This window comes from Protopterus annectens, chromosome 3.part0 (assembly GCF_019279795.1).
Source record: "Protopterus annectens isolate FY-2018-M chromosome 3.part0, PAN1.0, whole genome shotgun sequence".
NCBI classification, from domain to species: Eukaryota; Metazoa; Chordata; order Ceratodontiformes; family Protopteridae; genus Protopterus; species Protopterus annectens.
This window is the reverse complement of record NC_056731.1, coordinates 666,626,919-666,650,269: the sequence shown is the minus strand read 5'-3', so window position 1 is coordinate 666,650,269 and position 23,351 is coordinate 666,626,919. Positions and strand designations below refer to the sequence as shown.

At 41.9% G+C, this 23,351-nt stretch overlaps 1 protein-coding gene across 1 annotated transcript in view; it reads left to right on the top strand.

Annotated features, from left to right (window-relative positions):
- Positions 1 to 23,351, top strand: part of PTPN3 (protein tyrosine phosphatase non-receptor type 3) — a 2,272,168-nt gene that overhangs the window by 979,397 nt on the left and 1,269,420 nt on the right. Inside the window, exon 10 of the mRNA XM_044065075.1 lies at positions 7,852 to 7,939. Coding sequence (XP_043921010.1) covers positions 7,852 to 7,939 — 88 coding nt within the window. The remainder of the gene's footprint in view (positions 1 to 7,851; positions 7,940 to 23,351) is intronic.

Sequence of the window (23,351 nt, the reverse complement as noted above, 5' to 3'; positions counted from 1 at the left end):
TGCTATACCGAGGTCTAGTCTGCCTGAGATGATAATAGCTCAGGTGGATATAAAAGTTCCCATGGCTCCTATTGAAAAGAGTAGGGGTCCCTTCTTATTTGCAAAATATTTACATATTTACGTATGTACAAATATATAAATATACATATCTGTTTACACATATTCATAATTATCTATACAGTCATGCTAAATATTCATCCTTATTTGTCCCCCAGTCCTTTTTTCCGTAACCACCCTCTCATTTTACTTAATTTTGCTGCTAAAATCCATTTACCATTAATTATAATTTCATTTATTCTTTCATTCCATATAACATGAAATAACTTTTTAATCTATTCTTTAACATATTCTTCACATCTATTCTTATAATATCCATATTTAATCACATCCATGTATATTTTATCCACTTTTTTATATCTTTCAAAAATCTTGTTTACATAGTTTCCCTCATAACTTTTTTCCTATTTTACATTTCAAAAACACGTTTCCGTAGTTTCTTTTTGACAATGTTAACATATTCTGTCACGTTTCTTTTTATATGGCATATTTCATTTTACTATGAATTTATCTATTGCCAGTCTCCACAAAAAAAATCTTGACTTTCTACTTTCTGATTGCACCATTTGCTTCTAATTTTTATAGCTTAAATTTTTTCATCTGTTAGAATTTCCTGTGGTGGTTTTACATATTAATGTTCTATCATTACATTCTTATACCATACTTTTCTATATTTTCTAAATCATCAAGTTTTATTTTCCACATATTTTTTATTGGTAACATTTTATTTTTTTCATTTATACACACTTTTTCTCTTTTACTCTTTTTTTTTTTTTAACCGTACGCCAACATTTAAAAACTTGTATATTTATACAGTTTTAGTACTACTAATCTCTCTTCTTTTTTATTTATCCACTTTTAACACTTTGTGCAAATTTAATGAAGCAGCATATACTCCTGGGTAATTAACCCTAAACCACCTCCTTCTTTATTTACATAAAAAACTCCTCCTTTTACTAGGTTTAATCCTAGAACCCCATATAAATGAAAAAAAAAATGTCTGCAATAATTCCTTTTCAAATATTTTTGGCAACATAAATACACTTGCTGAGTGTGCTATTTTTCCCATCAGTACTGGATTTATCAAGTAAGCATTTTTTTGAATGATAATTTATATGTTTACCAGAAAATGTTTGTTTCATTTCTTCTTTTGTTTTTTCCCCATTGAATTCTATTTGCATCTGTATTCACAAATTTTATAATCAACACAGAAATTTCATTAATTATAAAATATGTATGCCCAATCTTTACTATATCACCTAAATCTTTACTTTTCACTTAATTTAAAGACAGCCCTATCATCTCTAAGCACTCATTTGTGCAAATTGTTACTTCTATCCAATTTTTTGCAGTTATTATATGTTATGTGCATATGTTAACATAACTGGAATTCTTATCTTTCGGGTGTTATATACCCCATCTCCTTCATTTTGTAATTTATTTCGTATACTTTCACAGTCATAACTAATGCAAAAAGTATACAACTCGTTTGAAATCCCTGTCTTACACCACTCTTCATATGTAACTCTTGGCTTAACCAGCCATTTACAAGTGTTTTTATTTTATCATAACTATATGCCGACATAATTTCCTAATTTTCACACACATTATTACCCATAAGATTTCATGTCCAGTTGTGTCAAATGCCTTATTAAGGTCTCCTATCATGATTTTCGCTTCTTTTCTGTTCATAATATCATTCACAATTTCTCTAACTATCTTTAATAATTCTAGACAGCTCTTCCCATTTATACTATATGTATTGCCTTCCATAATATTTCCCATTTTAGCTTCAAATCTCTTTTGATTTATTTTCATAAAGATCTTATAATCATTATTATTTAGTACTGTTGGTCTCCCATATTTTAATTCTCTTTTGTCTCCCTCCTTCTGTATTAATCTGGGCCTGCAGCTGAATCTGTATTTACTTTTACTTTATCTAGCTCATTTACAAAAATCAGCATTTCCAACTCTTTGTTTTCTTTTTCTGTTAACTTTTGCTGAATTCTTTCTATTCTTCTGTTACATTTTTATTTATGTCATTAAACTACCATCTTCCTTTACTAATCTGCTTAAGTAACTCATTACTACTACTTTTTTTCTTTAAAATATATTTGCTTATATAACAATTCTTGTATTTTTCATGATGTCTTTCATATAATTCTTTTTCTTTGTCAAAGTACTTTGTATCATTATATTCTAAATCTTCCAGTACATCATTATATATTTTTCTTTCTCTACTTTTCTCACATCATCTTGCCACTGTAAAAAAAATACATTTTTATATTTTTCCTTAAATATCACCTACCAAATTTTTATAAAATGTTCTTATAGTAATGATCTTTCCATAACAATATTACTAATCTCTTTTCTTCATCATTCCATGCTTTCTCATTTATCCTTTTTATTCTTTTGCCTATTTTTGTATGTTCCTTGTTTTCTTTTATCTCTAACCATGCAAGATGATCAGAAAATCCTGGTTCAACTACCCCCCTTTTCCTATAACTAAACCTTTGATACTATAAAATAATCTGTTTCAGTTCTATACATACCCCTTTTGTAAGTCCATGAATTTTTGTCCCAAAGCTTTAACTTACCATATCTTATAACTTCTAACATTTTTCTTATATCATTCCTTTCTTTTTACATTTGCCTCTTAAATCACAATTAATGTTTGCTGTTATAATATTCACATTTATCACTACATAGTCTAAAATATGATGAAATAAGCTTTCCCTTTCTTTACAGTTAGTATAAGCATACAGTGTTAAATTCTGTAGACGTGTTCTTTCCAGTTTAAATTTATAATGGTTAATCTTTTCATTTTTGCTGAAGTTGCATCTAATGTCTTGACTGTATTTCTACAGAATATGGCTATTCCAGAATATCTCTCAATCCCAAATTCCATATTGTCTTTCCTCCCCATAGTTTCTCTGTTTTTATCTTTCTTTTGTTAAAAATCTTGTCTTCTAATATAATTACATCTACATTGCATGTATTAAACAACGCCAACATTCCTATTTTTCTTGTATATTCTTAATACTGTTATTCACATTTAAAGAAAGCATGCTAAAATCCATAGCTGCTTACTATGTAGATTTCTTAATAGGCCATTCAAAGCCTAACCAGTGAGAATCAAGCACTGTAACTTGTGTCTGTGAGTCAAACAGTTGAACCATTATACCAAGCTCCATTATTTAGCTGTATATATTTTCATCCATTTCATTTTTTTGTACTTAACTCTTTAGTTTCTTTTTCTGTCTTACTTTTTACCAATAGAGTTCTTTTTCCCCTTTTACTACCTCCCAGTTTGTATTTTTCATCACTTATTTCAGAACCTTTTATCTGTCTTCTTTAGTTTTTTTCTCAATCAGTTTGTCTTCTAGTTCTACTTTTTCTAAAATTTCTTAACTTTGTTCATTTTCTTTTCTTTTTCTTTTTCCTTACTGTTATTTTCATTTTTGCAGTCCATCCATAAATGTCTATTTTTGTTGCATTTATTACATTTCAATTCACATTTTTTGCATCATGTCCCATTTCGCCACAAATATAACTTTTTCTTTTGTGACAGTTACTTATCAAATGTTTTGGGTTGTTCTGAGTATCCCCCTCCACATTTATCATATTTGGTATATGTATAATTCTTCTGTTTGTATTTTAACACAATATTACAGTCCCAGCCAGCAGTCCATAAATCCCATTTGTCATAAAGTTTTGCAAAGTCCAGTATGTCTTTAATAAAAAACTTTCAAATGTCCTTTCAAAGTTTCTGTTTCTACCTCTGTTCAAAATTGTACTTGAATCTTCTTTTCCCCCCTGTTAAATACTATTATCACGTAAAGATTCCATGGGTAATGGTCTTTTTTTCATATTCTCCAAGAAAAATTTCCATTGAAAAAACAGTCTCAGATATAATGTCACAAAATGTTTCTGTTGATGAGAATAAATGTCTTATCTCATGTGCTTGTACATCCAAAGGAGCTATTAAATTATCCCACACTTCACACCTGTCCATTTCTTTGTCTTCTTTACTTTGAATCCTTAATACTTACTACTTCTGCTTTTTTCTGCTGCTCCACTTTTGCTTTCTTTTACTTTCTCTACATATGTTTTATTTTCCAACTCATCACTATTCTTCAGGATTGTCTCTGCATTCTGCTTTTGTATTTTTCTCCATAATGTCACCCCCAGGAAGCACCTCCTTCCATTTCTGGCTCACTCTGCACCACCATTTCTTTAAGTAAATCATGCTGCAACCCTCCTGATTGGAGGGCTGTAATTGTACATCCATCTTTTGCTGAGTCATCTTCATTAAACTGATTTCTTTGAAACATTTCCTTAGAATCCTGCACACACGCTTTCGTCTTGATATTTGCTTTCTCCTTCATTTCTTTCACTACTCCATCTCCTTCTCTCTCCACCTGCCTCCCTCTTTCTCTGAGCTGTCTCTGCACCTGGTATGGAAACAGGAAGTGCTTCTCCAAAATGGGCCACATTCACAGCAGTAATTATTAGGGGAAGTTCCCCAATGCCCTGTCCAAATTTACCCTAGTAGTAGTATTAAAAAAAACTCTGGCCTCCCCTGAAAGAGGCTTCTAGCCTAGTGGTCAACAAAGGATAAAGTCATAAATCTGAAAGATACTGATTTTATGACAGTTCCTACCCTCAGTGTATAGAATGAAATAAGTGTGCTTGTATGTGTAAGTAGTTTGTCTGACTGTGTTGGTTTAATATTAGCATTTCTCGTTGCATTTATCCATGAAATTGTTTTAATAAAAATATTTTTGTAAGGAAAAAAATGTATCATGCTTCTCCACATAAGTGATAACATCTGAACTAGGATCAATAAGCTTATGTGACTCAAAATGTTTTGTTCTTACAAAAGAAACATGGATGCTTCCATTCTAATATGTCCATATGTTTACTTAACTGAGTCAGAGCAACGTATTACAAAGTGGAACACAATGGTTCTTCCTGAAGCCTTTGAAAATATTGCAGGTAATTCAGTCCCACTATTTTTTCTAGTAAGGAATTTCTGTATCTTTCCATGTTATTTTAGGGAAGTTGATTGAAGCTCTTAGCATTTTTTTTCAGAAACAGGTCAGATCATAAAGACATAAAGTAATACATTGAACTTCTTGAAGTGGTTAGATATTTCCTTTAGAATTAGAGGGGTTATAGAATATGCTTTTCTGACTTTGATATATGCACAGTGACCGATGCTTAATTTGCTGATTAATATTGTCCCTATGTTTTTATGAGGGTGTCAGATGAATTTACGATTATCTAAACTGCATTGTAGATATGCATACAGTCTGTGAATATGTGAGTCTTTGTCATACTGTGACGTAGTGTGTCAGTCAGGAATAGTCCTATGAATAAAATGTTAGTTAAGATAAGCACTCCTCCACCATCATCTTGAATAGGATGACATGTGAATTGGAAAATAAAATTAATCAATTTGCAATTATCAATAAATATGGTATTCCAGAGTCTATTTCCCTTTTTTTATACATCTGAGAAGAAAACCCCTAAAAGAAGGGGACCAACTACAGAGACTTGTCCACTGGGACTGGCAGGTGGTTTCCTTCTCCAACCCTGACTTTTGTCACATTGCTTAATCTATGTTTTGTTCATTGAATTATGCATGACATTATTTTTAATGCTTTTAATTTGTCAATTATTTCCTTGTGTGGAATAATGTGATATGTCTTAGTGAGGTTCTGGTAGGAATCGTGTATTCTCAGTCCTTTAGGTACTACTGTTATTTCATCTTCAAATCATGTCCCAAGATTTTAAAGGCAAAATCTGATCCCAAGAGATTCATACTGCTTTGTGTATTACAAAAGTGGTTCCTGCTGTTTGTTTGAGATCATAGGTAAAAAAATTCCAAATTGAGGGACTTGACATGAGATTACAGGGGAGTATATGCTATGTCTGAAATATCTGTACCTCACAGATTCCCTCTTGTCTGATCTATAGTGGTCTCTGAGTTTATATAAGTAATGTGGCTGTGGGATGGTGCAGGTAGGCAATTCCTGGGACCACTCTATAACATCAGCATCCCCTTCTGTGAGAGATTGTTACATTGGGTGATTCTAGACCAACCTTCCCTACCTTTCAGGATAGACAAAGCCCATCCTTCCCATGCCAGCCCCAACAAACACCAGAAGTGCTAATCAAACCCAAGTTGCTTGTACTAGTCAGGGATTTATCTTTCTACACAACTGTAGCTGGTGGAACTTAGTTTTTTATTTTATTTGTGGTGGCAGTTGTATATGGCTGTCCCGGAGATCTATTCTTTTGTCTTTAATGCTGCAATGCACGTTTTTGCATGAGGTTTGCAGACAATTTTTGTGCAGGTAGGTTCGTTATGTTCTGTAGGTTCACATAATAGTTTATCAGTACCATGTTATATTTAATATGTTAACAAAAGGTAAAACAACTGGAATTGAGATCTTTAGAAAAGGGTAGGAGCAAACTATGTAGGAAAAAAATGGGAATTGTGGGAACAATACATACAGAGGAGGAATGAATTTTAAAAGAAGGCAGGACTTAAATGAGCTATGTAATGTTTAACTGAAAATGATTGGGTAGATTATATGTGCTGTATAATGTTTGCAACAGTCCCTGTTGCAAACATTATACAGCACAGTATGGTTTGCGATGTAAAGTGCTTTCAGCTAGGATTGTGTCAGTGAGGTTTGTTTTCATTTACATAAATGTATGATTGCCCGTGTTGTAAGTAATGGTTTAATAAAGATTTTTTCTTAAAAAAAAAAAGGCAGGGATTGAATAATTTATGTAATGTTGCTCTGGTTGTGTGATATATATCAATGTATGTGTAGTATAATGTTTGTAAATGTGAACTTGTTAATACAGTTGGATTACTTTTCTATAAATGTAATTTTGCCTATGTCACAAGGGATAGTTCAGTAAAGTTGTTTAAAAAAGCATGTTATATTTCAGCTTTCCCTTTCATTGTTCTGATGGAATTGAAGAATTAGTCAACATCTGAAATAGATGAGCTCATGTTTAGATCTGGAAGTTTAAGTGAGCAGTTTCCTATTTTTGCAATAGAACAGTTTTTGCTAAGTAGTATCACTGTTTTCTGATTCTTTTTAATTTTGTCATTCTGCAGAAGGGTTTCTTGACTGAATTTACCAATAAATTTACTGTCTTACTTGCAAGTATTCATGAATGCAGAAGTTAATAGCATGAATCACATTCATATTATCTAGAACAGATTTATTTGAGTTATTGAGGCTGTTACCTCGCATTTGTATTCCTAAGATTATCATTGCATTTTATTGGTTTCCATTGTAGAACCTTGTATTCAAGCAAAACCTAATTTTTTGTGTGTGCTTTCACCTCCTCAGAAACAGTGCACTGATATATTTGTGTGCTTGACAGGGCAGTCTGAGTGACGCCCATTTGTACCTTAGTACCCATTCAGGCATGTACCAGCCTATCCAGGCTCACCAGTCCCCCTTGTTGAATCTTACTATTCCATTGTTTCTTTCCAGGAAATAGTAGTAGTGCATTTGGTAGAATATTTGGATTACATTAGGGACCATAGATGACAAAATGTCACTGAGGACGTGCTTTTTCAGAACTGATAATTGTAAGAAAAAGGGAGAAAGTAAAAAAAACAGTTTCAATCTTTTAATTTGTTAATGTTATTTACTTGATGACTGTTTCTTGAAATTTATGCTTTCTGTAACCTTATTTTTGTGTAACATTGTGAAATGAAGTCATAATGATAGTAGTTTAATCATTGTATATTTTTTCTAGAGGACTCTCACAGTCAGAGGCAGAATCCTGCTACATAAATACAGCAAGAACGTTGGATTTCTACGGTGTAGAACTGCACGGTGGTAGAGTATGTTTATCATTATTATGCTTTTACAGAAATTGAATTTGATGCTGTGTTGAGATGAAGCTTATTTATGGTGACGTCTATACTGTATATACTAATTAATAGTAAACATAAATAAATGTGTATGTATATATCTCTTAGGTTATCCTTTCTGTCCACTTTAATTGATGGGTTATATCTACATCTTGCGGATCTGACTGGCAACCTCAGTTTTTCCATTGCTTAGGCTCCTTTCTTTCTCCCACGATATACATGTTCTCCCTTGAAGCTTTTCTGTCTTGTTTGCTTCCTAAGTGACTAGATGCAACTTCCAAGTTTAAATTGTTTTTCTCTGCTGCTTCTGAGGTTATTTTCTGTTAATTTTTCCCTTAACCTTCTTTTTTACATTATTAACAACTATGTGTGAGGGTATGTGTGCTTATTTGTGTGTATATGTAATCTTTCCTTTCTTCTCTCCCAACTAGGAGTGGGGGTCTAGTCCACATTATATCTCTCTTTCTTCACTTTCTAAAACAGGTGCAGAAGTTGGGTGTCTTATTGTTTGTGGTATCTGCTTAACTTGTTGCTTCTTTAGCGACTGTTGCTGCTGTGGTAGTTGTCTTTCCCAGTGGATCTGATGACCTCATGTTCATGTCCACTAAGCTGTGGGTCTCTGTCGGAACTGACCAGCTGTTCTCCAAGCTAGAGATTCCAGACTTGAGCTCCTCCCTTCTACCCGTAACTCCCCACTCCCCCACACTACCTCAGATCTTGTTTGCTGCATGTTCGTTCGGCAGCGAGGTTCCTGGGCTCTGAGCTCTGCTGTTAATTTTTCGAGTATGAGCGTTACATTTAAAATTTTTTCTACTATTCTTGTTTTCTGCTTCTCTGCCTTGACTGTTACTTGTTTCTTCTGTCTTCCATTGCTCTTTTAATCAGGTTTCTTGCACCATAATCCCCTTTCCTTCTTTCCAGTAATAAAACAAATCTCTCTTTTGCATGTCCTCTCATTTTCTTTCCCTTCTCTGTGGCTGACTCGAAACTGCTTGGTTTCAAGAAATGCACTTCCTGTGGGCATATGATCCCACTGTCTGATGCCTACAAGAGAGTACGTTTACTGTCTTGGGCCTGCACGTCTAGATTCCCATTGAGAGGTGTGAGGAGGGTTCCACCCTAGGTCCCTGGTGGGTAGGAAGAGTAAGCTTATCCTCAAGGGCTTGCTCCCTACATCTTCCTCTTCAGGCATCCCTTACTCTTTGGGGGCTCAACCCCCCCTCCAAACAAGTCCCAGGCGGCCTAGCAGAGCAGGAAATGCTCACCCATGAGGTCATCCTAGGAGCCGCCAAAGAAGACTTCAACAGTCTCAGAGCTGACTCACTCTGACCTGGGGTCCTCGGCTCCTGTTTCCTGTCCTCTGCCCCAGTCATCATTAATGGCTTCAGGGCCAAGTGCTACTGTTTCTGTGGTTGTCCCAATGTCTATTTTTGGCCCCAAGCTCACTTCCGACTGGACTGTCCAGGAGGTCTCTCTCCTGTTTGCCTAGGAGGTCTCTGGTGCCCCCTCTTCCACTTCCTCCAAATCTTCCTGAAGCCTTGCTTCCAAGGACTTGGGCAGACTGATGAGGCAGTTCCTCAAGGCCCAGATCCAGATGAGGCTTGTGGCTGCTCCATCCACATCTGGATCCCTGTGGGCTTCCCCATTCTGACCAGTAGCTCTTTCTCCGACCTGTCCTTCAGTGTCAGAGCCCTTGGTTCCATTGGTCTCCAGCTCTGGGGTGTTGGAGCCAATCAAGATTCCTTTGTCACCTCTGACTGTTTCCTTGACATGGTTGTTCCCGACCGTGTTGGTTCTGAGTATGTCTCTGAGCCATAGCTTCCAGGTGGACTCCAAGGGGCTGATGTCAGCTCTGAAGATTTCAGAGCAGTCTCTCGCCCTCTGGGCATCTGCCTTCCACATCTCTGCCCTGGGAGGCATCTGCTTCAATGGCTTTGCTTTCTAAGGGTCAGAGCCCTTCTCCCTTTGAGAGCTCCCATCCTGGGAAAGCCTCAGTGCACACCTCCTCGGAATCTCCCCCTCCCCATTCTGGTCTAGTGCCTGAGGCCTAAAATCTGCCACATGGACAACCAGGCCCAGAAAGCCTCCACAGTCTCCCTTCTGCAGGTCCCCAAGAGTCTTCCAACACCTGCAGCAACAGTTATCCCACTCCACAAAGGGGGACCCACCACTGATCCCAGGGACTATCACCCTATTCATAGGTAGGTACTAGGCTATTGGCCCTAGGGCTTATATAAGCCTAGCCAAAAAGGTACCCTGGCTTTCGCCACCCAAGAAAATTATTTTCCTGTGCCCCTGTCGAGCCGAGCCAAGCCAAAGAAGTGATCCCCGGGGTGAATTTCCTGTTTCCCATCCAGTCATCAAGATTTTTCTTGAAGAGTGCTAATGAAGAGCTTTATTTGATATAGACAGGTAGTTTGTTCCAGAGTATGGGAAGTCACTGGGACAGGAATCTATCCCTCTAGCATGTTCTGTTTATTGTGGTGACAAGGTTTAGGTCCCTAGAGCGTGTAGCTCGGAGGGATTGGGATTTCTTTGAGTGGAGCATGTCCAACAGCTCTGGGTTTGACATAGCTTTGTATGTTAGGCAGAGATCACCTCTGAGTAGGCGATATGCAACGGAGTAAAGCTGTAGTTTTTTGCGACGTTCTGCGTAGGGCATCTGTTTGAGGCCTGTAATCCTCTTTGTGAGGTATTTCTGCGGCCTTTCCAGTTGTTGTAGATGTCTTGTGAGGTACATACCAAAAGGGGCATTGTACTCCATAATGGGTCTGAGTGCCGAGTGGAGGGGAACAGTGACCTCTTTTTTCCTGCATGAGAAAACTTTTGTGATGAGGTGTGCCACGTAGAAGGATTTCCTGACTAATGTGGCGCTGTAATTATCAAAGGAGAGACTGCTGTCCACCTGTGTCCCAAGGTCTCTTATCACACTTTCGGTGTTAAGTAGACTACCGCTTATGTAGTAGTTCATGGGTACAGAATTTTTACCAAAGGTGATGACACTGCACTTTTTGGCATTGTGCTTGAGGCCATGGCTTTGACACCAGGCATCTGTCTCAGTGAGGCCCTTTTGTAGGATGTCCACATCGTTAGGAGTTTCGATTTTGGCTCCTGGTTTGCAGTCTTCTGTGAACTTCGTTGGCCAAAGACCTTCTGTGTTAGTAGATACCAAACAGGAGAGGATCCAGGACTGTACCTTGTGGTACTCAACTTGTCACTGGTCTGAAGTCGGATTTGGAGTCTGAAACTTTCACAGTGTGGGTTCTGTCAGTGAGCCAGTTGGCAACCCATCTTGTGACATAGGGATTTATACCTAGTTTAGTGAGTTTATCTATAATTCCAGAGTGGGGGATGGTGTTGAAAGCCTTGGTGAGATCTAGATAGGCTGTGTGAACCACCTTACCCTTGTATACAGCTTTGGTGACTGCTTCAAAGAAGTCTATCAGATTTAGGAGATATAATCTGCCTTTTACAAACCTGAACTGGGTGGGGTCCAGAGTTTGGAGATTACCAATGTCTTTGTTTATAAGTTCCATGATGATATGTTCCATGGCCTTGCAGACCAGGCTCATCAGGCAAATTGGACGGTAGTTCCCGGGGTCTGTGGTGACTCCCCCTTTGTGGAGTGGGAAAACAGTCGCTGTGCCCCATTCAGTGGGCACAAAGCCTGAGGTTAGGTTATGGTTGAACATGGTCCTTAGGTGGGGTGCCAGTTCATGTAGAATGTAGCCTGGGATGTTGTCAGGTCCCATGGATGCTGTGTTCTTGGCTTTGGAGAGTGTGTTTTTTAACTGTGCAGCCGTGATTACAGGAACTTTGCATTCTTCCGTATAGAGATGGGCCCTTTATGGGGTGAGAGAGGGGTAAAGTTAGCACTGAACCTATCTGCCAGGATGTTGGCAATATCAGTTGGTTCTGTATATTTAGTGCCATTGTGCTGTAACTCAGAGCAGATCTTAGTGTTGCCATTGAGACATAAAATGCTTTGTGGTTGTCCTTAGAATCAGTGGCGATTTTGTTTTCATAACTAGCTTTGGAGGAATTTATGAGGGATCTCAGCTTCTTACTGAGGCTGACCAGGGAGTTCCTCCAATCATGGGATTTTACTCTTTTTTGCAACAGTTTCTTTCTTTTGTTGTAGAGTGTATTTATGGCAGGCGGACCACCAGATTGGCTTCCTTTTTTTGGAGGATAGCATCTAGGTTCTCTTAGGGATAGCACGATCCATGCACTCATGTAAGTGTTTATAAAGTGCATTTGTGTAGGATTCAGCAATTGTACCTGTATTGTCCATCTGCATGGGAGTCGTGAAGTTTGCAACTTCTGTCTTTAGAAGTGTGAAGTTGGGTTTGGAGAAATTTTTTATGGTGGTTTCCCTAATGGAGTGTGGGGGGTGGGATGTGGATGTCTAGTGTGATTAGCTTGTGGTCAGATCTGACCAATGAGGAATTAACCACTGGTGTGGAACACCGGTTGCCCATGTTGACCAGGTCTAGGATATTGCTGCCCCTGGTGGGGGTGTGGATAAGTTGATCCAAGGCATTGGAATTCATGAATTCCAGAAAATGTTGAGCAAAAGAGTTGGTACACGAGTAGTTTTCCCAGTTAATGGTGGGGTAGTTGAAATCGCCCATTATAAGGATGTTGAGTTCTACCCTAATATTTTCCAGTGTATCAAGAAATGAGGAGTGGGAATCCTGGGGCATGGTTGGGGATCTGTAGCAAGCTACAGTTTGGATTGCGGTCTTACCCAGAGTTGCACTTGGATAATCTCGGATGCATTATGCTGAGCAACTAGCCTGGAGGTGTGGATATCCTTAATGAATATGGACACGCCTTCGCCTTTAGTGTTTCGATCCAGATTAGGTGGCCTAACCTAAAAGTGTGGCATGAATTATAGCCTGGTAATGCAGGGTTGCTCTTTAGAGCCTTGAACCAGGTCTCTGTCACTGCACAGATGTCGATGTTCTCCATTTTAAGGAGTGCCTCGAGTGAGTGCATTTTGATGTTTAGACTTCTAGCATTGAGTAGCATTACCCTCAGATTTTGCTTGCTTGTACCTGTTACGGTGGTGAATTTGTCATTTGAACCTTGCCTAAAAAAGGTACTATAGGGGTGGCAAGAGCCTTTGGGCGGACATGGTGGTGCAGCGGTTAGAGTTGTCGCCTCACAGCAAGAAGTTCTGTGGTTCAATCCTCGGCTGGGGTGCCTTCTGTGCGGAGTCTGCATGTCCTCCAGGTGCTCCAGTTTCCTCCCACATCCCAAAGACATGCTGTAGGTGGATTGGACACTCTAAATTGGCCCTAGGTGCGAGTGTGTGCATGTGTATGCCTTCTGTGGAAGGTTGGGTGCCGGGCTGGCAACTCAACACTGTAAAACTCCACTGCCAGTCATGAGCGGACAGGTGATCCACTGTGGCAACCCCTAATTGGAAAAAAGCCGGAAGAAGAAGAAGAGGGGTGGCAAGAACCTTAGCCAGTATCCGGAATCCCAAGCACCACAGGTGCAGGCCATCTCTGGCAGAGCATCGTGGTCTGTCGATCATGTCATCCCAGGCAGACAGATACTGGATCCCCTTAGAATGACACCAGAAGCTTAACCAATTGTTGAAGTCAATCATTTTGTCCTTGTACTGTGGTGTCATTCTGTGTGATGGCAGGATGCTGCTCAGGGCTAGGTTCATACCTGCCTGGGCTACAAGATGGGAGAGCTCCTCCTGGTCTCTTTTCATGTAGTCTAGGGAGGTACGTCTCAGGTCATTCACACCAACATAGACAATGACAGAGTCATATTTGTACTTGTGGAGTGATCTGAGCACGTGCGTTATGTGGCGGATCCTGGCACCCGACAGGCAGCTGACAGTAACTTTCTCTTTGTTTAGCCTCGTGAGTGGAACATCATTGTGCCTGACTATAGAGTCACCTATGACTAGAATGTTGGGTACGTTGTTGTGCCTTATGGGCTGTGGTTGAGTGGCACACTGAGTTTGTGGGCTGTGTGTCGTTTGGGTTGTGTTGGGGGTGGAGGTTGCTTGCGTTTCTGTTTTGGAGGTCTCTGTTGCTTGGGCAGATTTTTATTGAGAGCCTTAATGAATGCAGGTGTGCGTTTTGTGTTTCTATGTGTGTGTTTTGGTGGTGTAGGTTTTGAGGGACTATGTGATGAGTGTGGTGTGGTACAAGTATTTACCTTCTCCTCTTGACTGTCTAGTCCAGTCTTGGGTGAAGAGAGCTTTGCTTCCACTTTGGCTATATAAGTGCATCTCTCACACATTGTATTGTTGGATGGTAGGAGGAGAGGGTTATCTGTGTACATAAGGCAATTGCTGCATTCCCCCAAGATGCCCAGATTCATCACGTAGACAGGAGAAAACACGGAGAGCTGACCCTTAGACATGCCTGGATAGGTGCTTATTTATTAAGTACTAAAAACTATTTTCCTCTAGACAAGTGAGTAAAGTTGGGTGCTATAATAATTTGTAGCTTATTTAGTGCTTACAACGAGTTCTGAACAAGTGCTGAGCTTAAAGAAACAGATATGAGTGCTAAAACTAAAGAATTGGCTAGTTCTAAGGGAAAATTTGAAGAGCACACTTTATGGCACCGACAGTAGTTTAACCCTAGCTAAGGGGCGATGCATAAAGTGAGTGTATGTATGCATATATATAATTTTTTTTATATATATATATATATATAAAACAGTAGCAAATGAGCAAACTGATTTACACAAATTACCAGTTAACCATTAGCCTGATGAGCCTGGTCTGTAAGGCCATGGAATGTGTCATCATGGGACTCATAAACAAAGACATTGGTGACCTCCAAACTCTGGACCCCACCCAGTTGGGTTTGTGAAATGCAGATCATGCATCCTGAACCTGATCGACTTCTTTGAGGCAGTCACCAAAGCCGTAGATGAGGGTACGGTGGTTCACACAGCCTATCTTGATCTCGCCAAGGCTTTCGACTCCATCCCCCATTCTGGAATTATAGCTAAAATTACTGAACTAGGTATAAATCCCTATGTCACAAGATGGGTTGCCAACTGGGCTCACTGACAGAACCCACACTGTAAAAGTTGCAGACTCCAAATCTGACTTCAAACCAGTGACAAATGGAGTACCACAGGGTTCAGTCCTGGGACCTCTCCTGTTTGGTATCTACTTCTCTGAAGTACAGGCTAACACAGAAGGCTTTTGTCTAACGAAGTTCGCAGATGACTGCAAACTTGGAGCCATAGTCGAGTCCCCAGTTGATGTGGACATCCTACAAAAGGGCCTCACTCAGACAGATGCCTGGTGTCGGAGCCATGGCCTCAAGCTCAATGCCAAAAAGTGCATTGTCATTCCTTTTGGTAAAAACTCCGTACCCATGAACTGCCACATATACAGCAGTCTACTTAACACCAGATGTGTGATAAAAGACCTTGGGGCCCAGGTGGACACTAGTCTCTCCTTTGATAATCACATTGCCACAGTAGTCAGAAAATCCTTCTATATGGCACACTTCATTACAAAAGGGTTCTCATCCAAGAAAAAAGAGGTCATTGTTCCCCTCTACTCGACACTCAGACCTGTTATAGAGTACAACAGCCCTTTTGGAAAGTACCTTGCAAGAGATCTGCAGCAGCTGGAAAGGCCACAGAAGTACCTCACAGGGAGGATTATTGTCCTCAAACAGATGCCGTATACTGACCATCTCAAAAAACTCCAGCTTTACTCCGTAGCATAGCGCCTACTCTGAGGTGATCTCTGCCTAACATATAAAGCTATGTCAAACCCAGAGCTGCTGGAGATGCTACACCTAAAGAAATCCCAGTCCCTCCGAGCTACATGCTCTAGGGACCTAAACCTTGTCACCACAATAAACAGGACGTGCTGGAGGGATAGATTGCTGTCCCAGAGACTTCCCATACTCTGGAACAAGCTACCCCTCTATGTCAAGCAAAGTTCGTCATTAGCACTCTTCAAGAAATATCTTGATGAATGGATGGGAAATAGGAAATACACCCCGGGGATCACTTCTGTGGCTGTGCTCGACACGGGCACAGGAAAATAACTTTCTTGGGTGGTGTAAGCCAGGGAACCTTGTTGCCTATTCTTACTTAGGCCCTTGGGTCGATAGCCTAGTTACCTACCTATGAACCTCCCTGGAGCCCGGAGCATCACACCGAGGAGGTACCCCAGAAGAGGTTATATAAGAGGAGGCACATGGATTCCCCTGAGGAATCCCTCACCACCAGCACTGATTTCGAGGAAGGAGAAGGGATCCCAGGTCGCCACCCAATGAAGTCTCCTTTGGGGACATTCTAGAAATCTTATGCGAAAGAGGTGGATGGTCTGCCCAAAACCCTTCCCTGGAGGAATCAATTCTGTGGAAAGCTTTCGGGTCTGGCCCATCTACCACCTCAGTGTCTGCCCCTGCCAACCCCCTCATCAAGCTAGTGTTGACTAGGGCATGGAAGCAGCCGGATACTGTAGAGGTGATCCCCAAGCAGGTGGACAAGATTTTGAGTGCCCCTTTGGACAAGACTTTTTGGATCAAGGGTATCTCGGAAGATGGTATGTTTGTCCCAGCAGCTACCAAGAAGGAATAGCTTGCACAAGACAGCTCTTCTGTCCGCCCTCCCAACAGAGAATCATGAGTGTTGAACAGATTTGAGAAAACAGATTGTCTCTTCCACAGTTACCTTGAGAGCCTTGAACTACCTATTGCATTTTATGAGGCTACAAAGTGATTTGGTGAAGGAACTTTGTAGCTCATCCCCTGGTTCCATGTGTGCTGAGGAACAGAAGACTTTACCCTCCAAATTGGCCACCCTCCAATCAGTGGCTAATGCGTCTTATGAGGCTGATTTCCCACACTGCAGAGGGTACCTCAAGGACGGCCGGTTTTAGTATTGCCATAAGGTGCCATGCCTAGATGAAGCTGTGTGACTTTGTGGAGCTCTTCAAATAGTCCTTTATTAATGCCCTTTTGATGTCTCCAACTTGTTTGGGACTACGGTGTGTGACCCACTATCCTGCAGTGAAAAGGACGGAAAGACCCTGTCTGCCGTCTGGATACATTTTTGTACCCCACAAATGTCCTTTTCTTGGAACCAGCATGGGAGTAAAAAGAGGTGGTTTTGTAAATCACAGGGTTCTTTTCAAGATGTGCAGGGAGATTTTTCTCCCAGGGGCAGAGGGGAAAACAACCAGAATGGAAGAAGCCGCTTACATTGCCAAGGGAGTCTACAAAACCAGGGGTAATGAGAAACTCTCTCTGATTGACCCTTCCCGAGCTGCTGAATGGTTGCCTGGCTGCCTTTCTGTCGAGGCAGTCGGGGGGCGCTTCTTCTTGCACTTAGCCTGGGAGGCCAACACAGATGATCACTGGGTGGTAAGGATCATATGGAGAGGATACTATGTTCCCTTTTTAGAAACTCCCAAACATTGCCTCCCCGATGTTCCACCCAGTCAAAGGGAGGATGCAGCCCTAGAAATAGAACTACTAATCAAGAGAGTCATCCAAAACACCCCCCCCCCCCCAATGATCAAGTCAGATAGGGTGTTTACTCCAGGTTCTTTTTAGTACTCAGAAAAACAGGGAACTTAATGGATGATTCTGGACTTGACCACCTTCAGCAAGTCAGTGAAACACACAAAGTTCAGGATTGTCACAATTCAGTCCATCTTACCTCTTCTGAAGATAAATGATTGGATGTGCTCTGTAGACCTGAAAGACATGTACTACCACATAAAGATAGACGCTCCAGGCAATATCTGTGTTTCAGACTAGGAGCCAGTCACTACCAATTCAGATCACTTCTGTATAACACAGTCCCCAAGGGTGTTCACCCCAAATGTGTGGCAGTGCATGTCAGGCTGCAAGGTTTCTCTCCAGTAGAGCTCGTCTGAGTGTGTACCTTTAACTCTTGGGGGGGGTTTCATCCTTTAAAAAATGAAATTATCACCTTACGGTTCTAACAAATAATTGACAGAGGTCATATATCAGTGCAATTGTGTGTGCATTCATGTATGCTTCAAGATAAAATATTCAGATACCTTGTATATAGCATGGTTTTGGAATTCTTAATGCAAATATGAACAAGCAATATTTGATGCCTAGAGGTGCAGTAGGAGGTAACGGCAGAAACTCGTGGAGACGTCACTCGGCTGTAATGAGTTAAGTCAACCAGTCATCTACTGATCCAGGCCAGGGATTACTTTTTATATCAGGCCCCTCTTCTATGAATCACAATCAGTATTCAGAAATCTCAGCTGCAACCAGCTCAGGTTACAGATTTTATTGGAGCACATCTCGACACAGAGATATCTCAAGCCTTTCTAACTAAGAAGGGAGTTACGAATTTAAGACTTCAGGTCAGACAGATTCCAGCTATCCTGACTCCTCCTGCCAGCTTGATTCACAGAGTGCTGGGCTCTATGGTGGCCACTATAACTCTTTTACCTACTGCGTACCTACACATGCAGATCCTGCAATGGACGTTAGCAGTCCAGTGGTCTCTTCACAGGAATTCCTTGAGGTTCCCCATCAAACTCTCCTGAGTATGCAAGGATTCACTGCTTTGCTGGCTTCACTCTGCAGATGTTTCTCAAGGACTGCCATTTATCCTTCCTCCCCCAAATGCCATGGTAACCATGGACACCTCCCAGCATTATCTGGGTCAGATGGTTCAAGGCACGTGAACGCCCTAGGAGACCAACTTGGATATCAACGTACTGGAGATGAGGGCAGATGTTCTTCGTGTTTCACTGTTGCTATCATCACCTGTGGGTTATCCCTGCTGTAGTAGCCCTCGGCCGGCCCATATACCAGAGTCACTGTTTTCCTGCGTCAATTGCTCTCACCCATAGACTGACATCAGGTCGTCAGTGCTGTAAAGCAAGGCAGTTGACGCAATTACATCAGTCTTTCTTGCCGTGGAGCCCGTAGCAGAAGCAGTTCGCAAGTGTGCCAGTCAGTCGATACCAGAGCTCAGATTACAGCTGAAAATGTCTAAAGCTAAGTACCCCATTGGGGATCTCTTTTTCTTGCACTAACCGATGTCTGAAAAAGTTAACAATTGTCTCACCTGTGAAAAGCAGATCCCACACTGAGACTTCCATTCATACTGCGTCACTTGTTTAGGCTCAGACCATGACGTCGCCCGTTGCTGGTTCTGTGTCCTCTTTAACTTGAGAGCCATTTGTTGTAGAGCTCTTTTTGTAGACAGGTATTTTTGTCCTCGTCTTCTCAAATGGCATCGGTCAGACAACAATTCATAGAGTCTCCAAAAAAAGCATAGGGATAAAAATAGCGACAGACTTCACAAGGCTAAGCTTTCCGACTACTCTTCCTCTAAGCAGGTTGTCACTTCTCTGGAATTCAGTGAGGCGCTTTCGCAACCCCTGATGCCCGATGCGATTGCTATGTAGGCCTCTACTGAGACCCTTTTCAGAGTCCAGTATGCTGCAGAAATCTTCTTCGTCTTCAGAGCCTTTGGTTGTCTCTGCCTCGGTTGGGTCCGGAGCCGCAACACAGGGACCGGCTTCTGAGGAGGTCTTTTGCACTACCGATTCTAGGCAGAAACTCGTCTTCACACCTGACTACCGTTTCCCTGACCGTTGAATACTCTTAGGCCTAGAAGTCAGGCCACCCCTAGAAAATCTACCTCTAGCCACAATCTTACTCCCGCCCCTCCACCCCAGGCCCAGATGCTTAAGATGATTGATGATCTTATTTCCCTTATCAGGGGCAGTCAAGCCACAACTTTTAAAAGGAAAAGACACCGTTCTCCTGAACTATTGACAGAACAAGATTCTGAGGAATCAGATTATTCTGATTTTGAAGAGGAACAAGAACCTCTTACTGCTTATAAGGATTCAGATGCAGAGGAATCCATCCCTTCTGCCTCCCCACCAGACCACCTCTCCTTTGGGAAACCTTCCACACCCTCGGGGAACATTTCGAATGGGAATCTCAGGATTTCCCTCAGTCTAAGAAAAGGCTAAGAAATTTTCTAGACCTACCCCAGCACAGACCCCTTGCCCCCCCCCCCCATTTTAGAAGTGGTGAATCCAGCTTAGCCTTGGACGCCCTACCACCTGCTCTTAGTAAGCCAGACAGGTATTACAGAGTACCAGACACTCGCAAATACCTGTACAGAAATCCTGCTTCAGACCCGGAGGTCATTACACAGGGTCCCAAGGGAGCCAGGGCTAGTTCTGCAAAGAACCCTACCCCTTCTGATAAGGATGCCAGAGCTCTGGACAGATAGGGTAAAAAAGCTTACACCTCTGCAGCCTTAGTTATCAGAGCTCTCAACTGTCAGTTTCGTATGTTAAAATATCAACAGCACACTTTGGAACTACTAAAGCAAAAGATTTCTACTTTTCCTGACTGTGCCAATTCTAAGGAGTTAGCAGATTTATTGCACTCTACTTGTCAAGTGGCAAGGCACTATTAACACTGTGGATATGATGCACTAGAAGCCTCTAGCAGGGCAGCAGTGTCTGGATCTGTCATTAGGAGACATGCATGGTTGAAGGAACAACCTCTACCTGATCATGTCAAGTCTAAATTAATTGATGCATCTTTGGATAAAGGCCGCTTGTTTGGAGAAAAAGCAGAAGAGGTGCTTAAAAAGATGGAAAACAAAGCAAAATCTATGCAAACAGTAAAAGATTTCTTTCAGGTTCAACCTCCTAGATTCAGCAGGAATGTCCCCTCTAAGCACTGGTCCTTTCCTGCTCCTAGCAGACGGGGGCAAGCTAAGCCCCGCAGGGACAGGCCACCCAGGTCCTTGCAACAGGGACAACAGAGAACCAAACAGTGGACCACATCCGCTTCTAAGGCAGGGAGTTCTAAGCCATCCCTCAGTGGCAAAAGCCTTCAATGACTCCCATTCCCCTTCCCTCCTTTCACCCAAAAGCTTGAAGGAAGGCTTGTCCCACTGCAAAGAAAATTGGCTGTCTGTAACCAAGGACCAATGAGTCTTAAAGATCATTTTTCAGGGATACAAATTAACTTTCAACGAACTCCCAATTCCTAGAGGGTACCCAGACTTACCTCCCACTCAGTGGGCAGAGGCATTAAAACAAGTCCAAACTGTCATAGCCCAGGGGGTAGTAGAACCTGTCCCCGCAGATCAAGCAGGCAAAGGCTTTTATTCCAGGCTTTTCCTGGTTCCCTGAAAGGAGGGGAATTGCCACCCCTTCCTGGATCTGTCCATTCTGAACACATCACTGGTGGTCCTCAAATTCAAAACGCTAACCTTGCAGCAGATACTGCCTTTGCTGATAAAAAAAATGCCTGGTTGGTGACCCTGGACCTAAAAGATACATACCTCCATATCCTCATAAGGGAGTCCTGCAGGAAATTCCTGCGTTTCAGAGCAGGCTCACACCACTGTCAGTTCTCTGCTCTTCCCTTTGGCTTATCTACTCTTCCCAGGGTTTTCAGCAAATGTTTGGCCCCGGCCTTAGCATTTTGCAGACAGAGAAATATACAGATTTACCCTTATCTGGACGACTGCCTCATTCAGGCAGAGAGCAACGAAAAGCTGCTCCAGGACCTACACTTTGTCAAAACCCTCCTAACTTCCTTGGGGTTCACCATCAACAAGAAGAAATCAAAACAAACTCCCTCCAGGAGGATCATTTTTCTGGGAGCACTGCTGGACACAGCATCCCAAATGGCCTTCCTATCCCCAGAAAAGCTGAGCTCCCTACCTCTCTACTTTACCCAGCTGGCGTCCAAAAGTCACCTCACAGCGAGGAAGTTCCTGCGAGCCTTGGGGTACATGGCTTCTTGCATCCTTCTAATTCCTCTGGCCAGGCTTCACATGAGGAAAATTCAGTGGTATCTAAAGAACCTTTGTCAACACTCACAGCCTCTAGAGACCACTCTCCCTCTGATCCCCTGTATAAGGGCCGAGTTTCTCTGCTGGGCAGGGGCCTGTGTCAAGAATCAGGGTCTCCCCTTCATCCATCACCCTATCGGGCAGACTATTAGTATGACAGACATCGATTGGGGCGCCCACCTAGCAAGCAAGTGCACCCAAGGTCTTTGGGATGCCCAACACCTTCCCTTGCATATCAACCAGAAGGAAATGATTACATTGCAAAAGGCTTTGACAGCCTTCAAACCCCATCTCAGCCTAGGAGTTCTCCTTATCAAAACAGACAACACCACAGTAATGTGGTACATCAACAAATAGGGAGGGACACAATCTTACCCTCTGTGCAAGCTAGCCATGAATCTCTGGCTAGCTGTCTCCTCCATGAGATTACACCTAATAGCCCAATACCTACCAGGGATCAACAGCACCCTGGCAGACCACTTAAGCAGACACTTAATGGACCCGCACAAATGGCAGCTCCACAAAAAGGTCTTTGTGCAAGTCTGGAGGTGGATTTCGCACCTCATCTATAATCTAAAGAAATGCTGCACCAGGGAACATCACCACCTGGCATGGAAGGTGGATGCCTTGACCTTCCCCTGGAACTCCCTCTTCATGTGTGCACCCCCCCCTGCCTCTTATTCCCAAGGTACTCATCAAGGTAAAGGAGGAGGGGCCCATCCTCATTGCTCCAGATTGGCCCAGACAACATTGGTACCCCTTGTTGTGCAGCCTGATATCACATCCTCCCAAGCAGCTTCCCCAGATCCCAAACCACTTGACTCAAGCAGGGGGGAAAATGCTGCACACAGATTTGCAGCCTCTCCAGCTATCAGCATGGCTGATATTCCCCAGGTAAGAGAGAGGCTTCTGCTAAGCAAGCAGTTCCTAGACATTATCACAGAGGGCAGAAGGCCCAGCACCAGAAAATGTTACGCAGGGAAATGGAAAAGATTCTGCTCCTGGTGCCAGTCCAGAGGGGCCAGTTCCTCACAACCTTCTGTCCCTCTTATCCTGGACTATCTAGCGGAATTACTCAACAGTGGCCTCTCCTCTTCTGTTAAAATCCACACCTCAGCCATTTCAGCACATTTTAATACAGACCAGTCCCTGTTCTCTCATCCTTTGATTAAACAGTTCCTCAGACGGGCTTCTAATATCAGACCTCCCATGCCAGCCTGGGATCTTAATTGTTTGTTTGTTTGTGTCTTTCGGCTTTTCCCGGTTAGGGGTCACCACAGCTGAACTCCGGTCCGCTAATGATTAGTAGTGGACCATCCCTGATGCAGAACCTTCAACGAAGGCACGCCCCCATTCACGTATGCCTCCACACAGAAGATGCTCTAGCTGAGAATTGAACGGGACAACGTCTTGCTAAGAGGCAACAACGCTACCGCAGCACCACCACCGCATGTTTTGGAAAAACTAACCGTACCACCCTTCGAACCTGCTGGTTCAGTAGAACTTTTTTGCTAGCTATCACCTCAACCAGAAGGGTTTC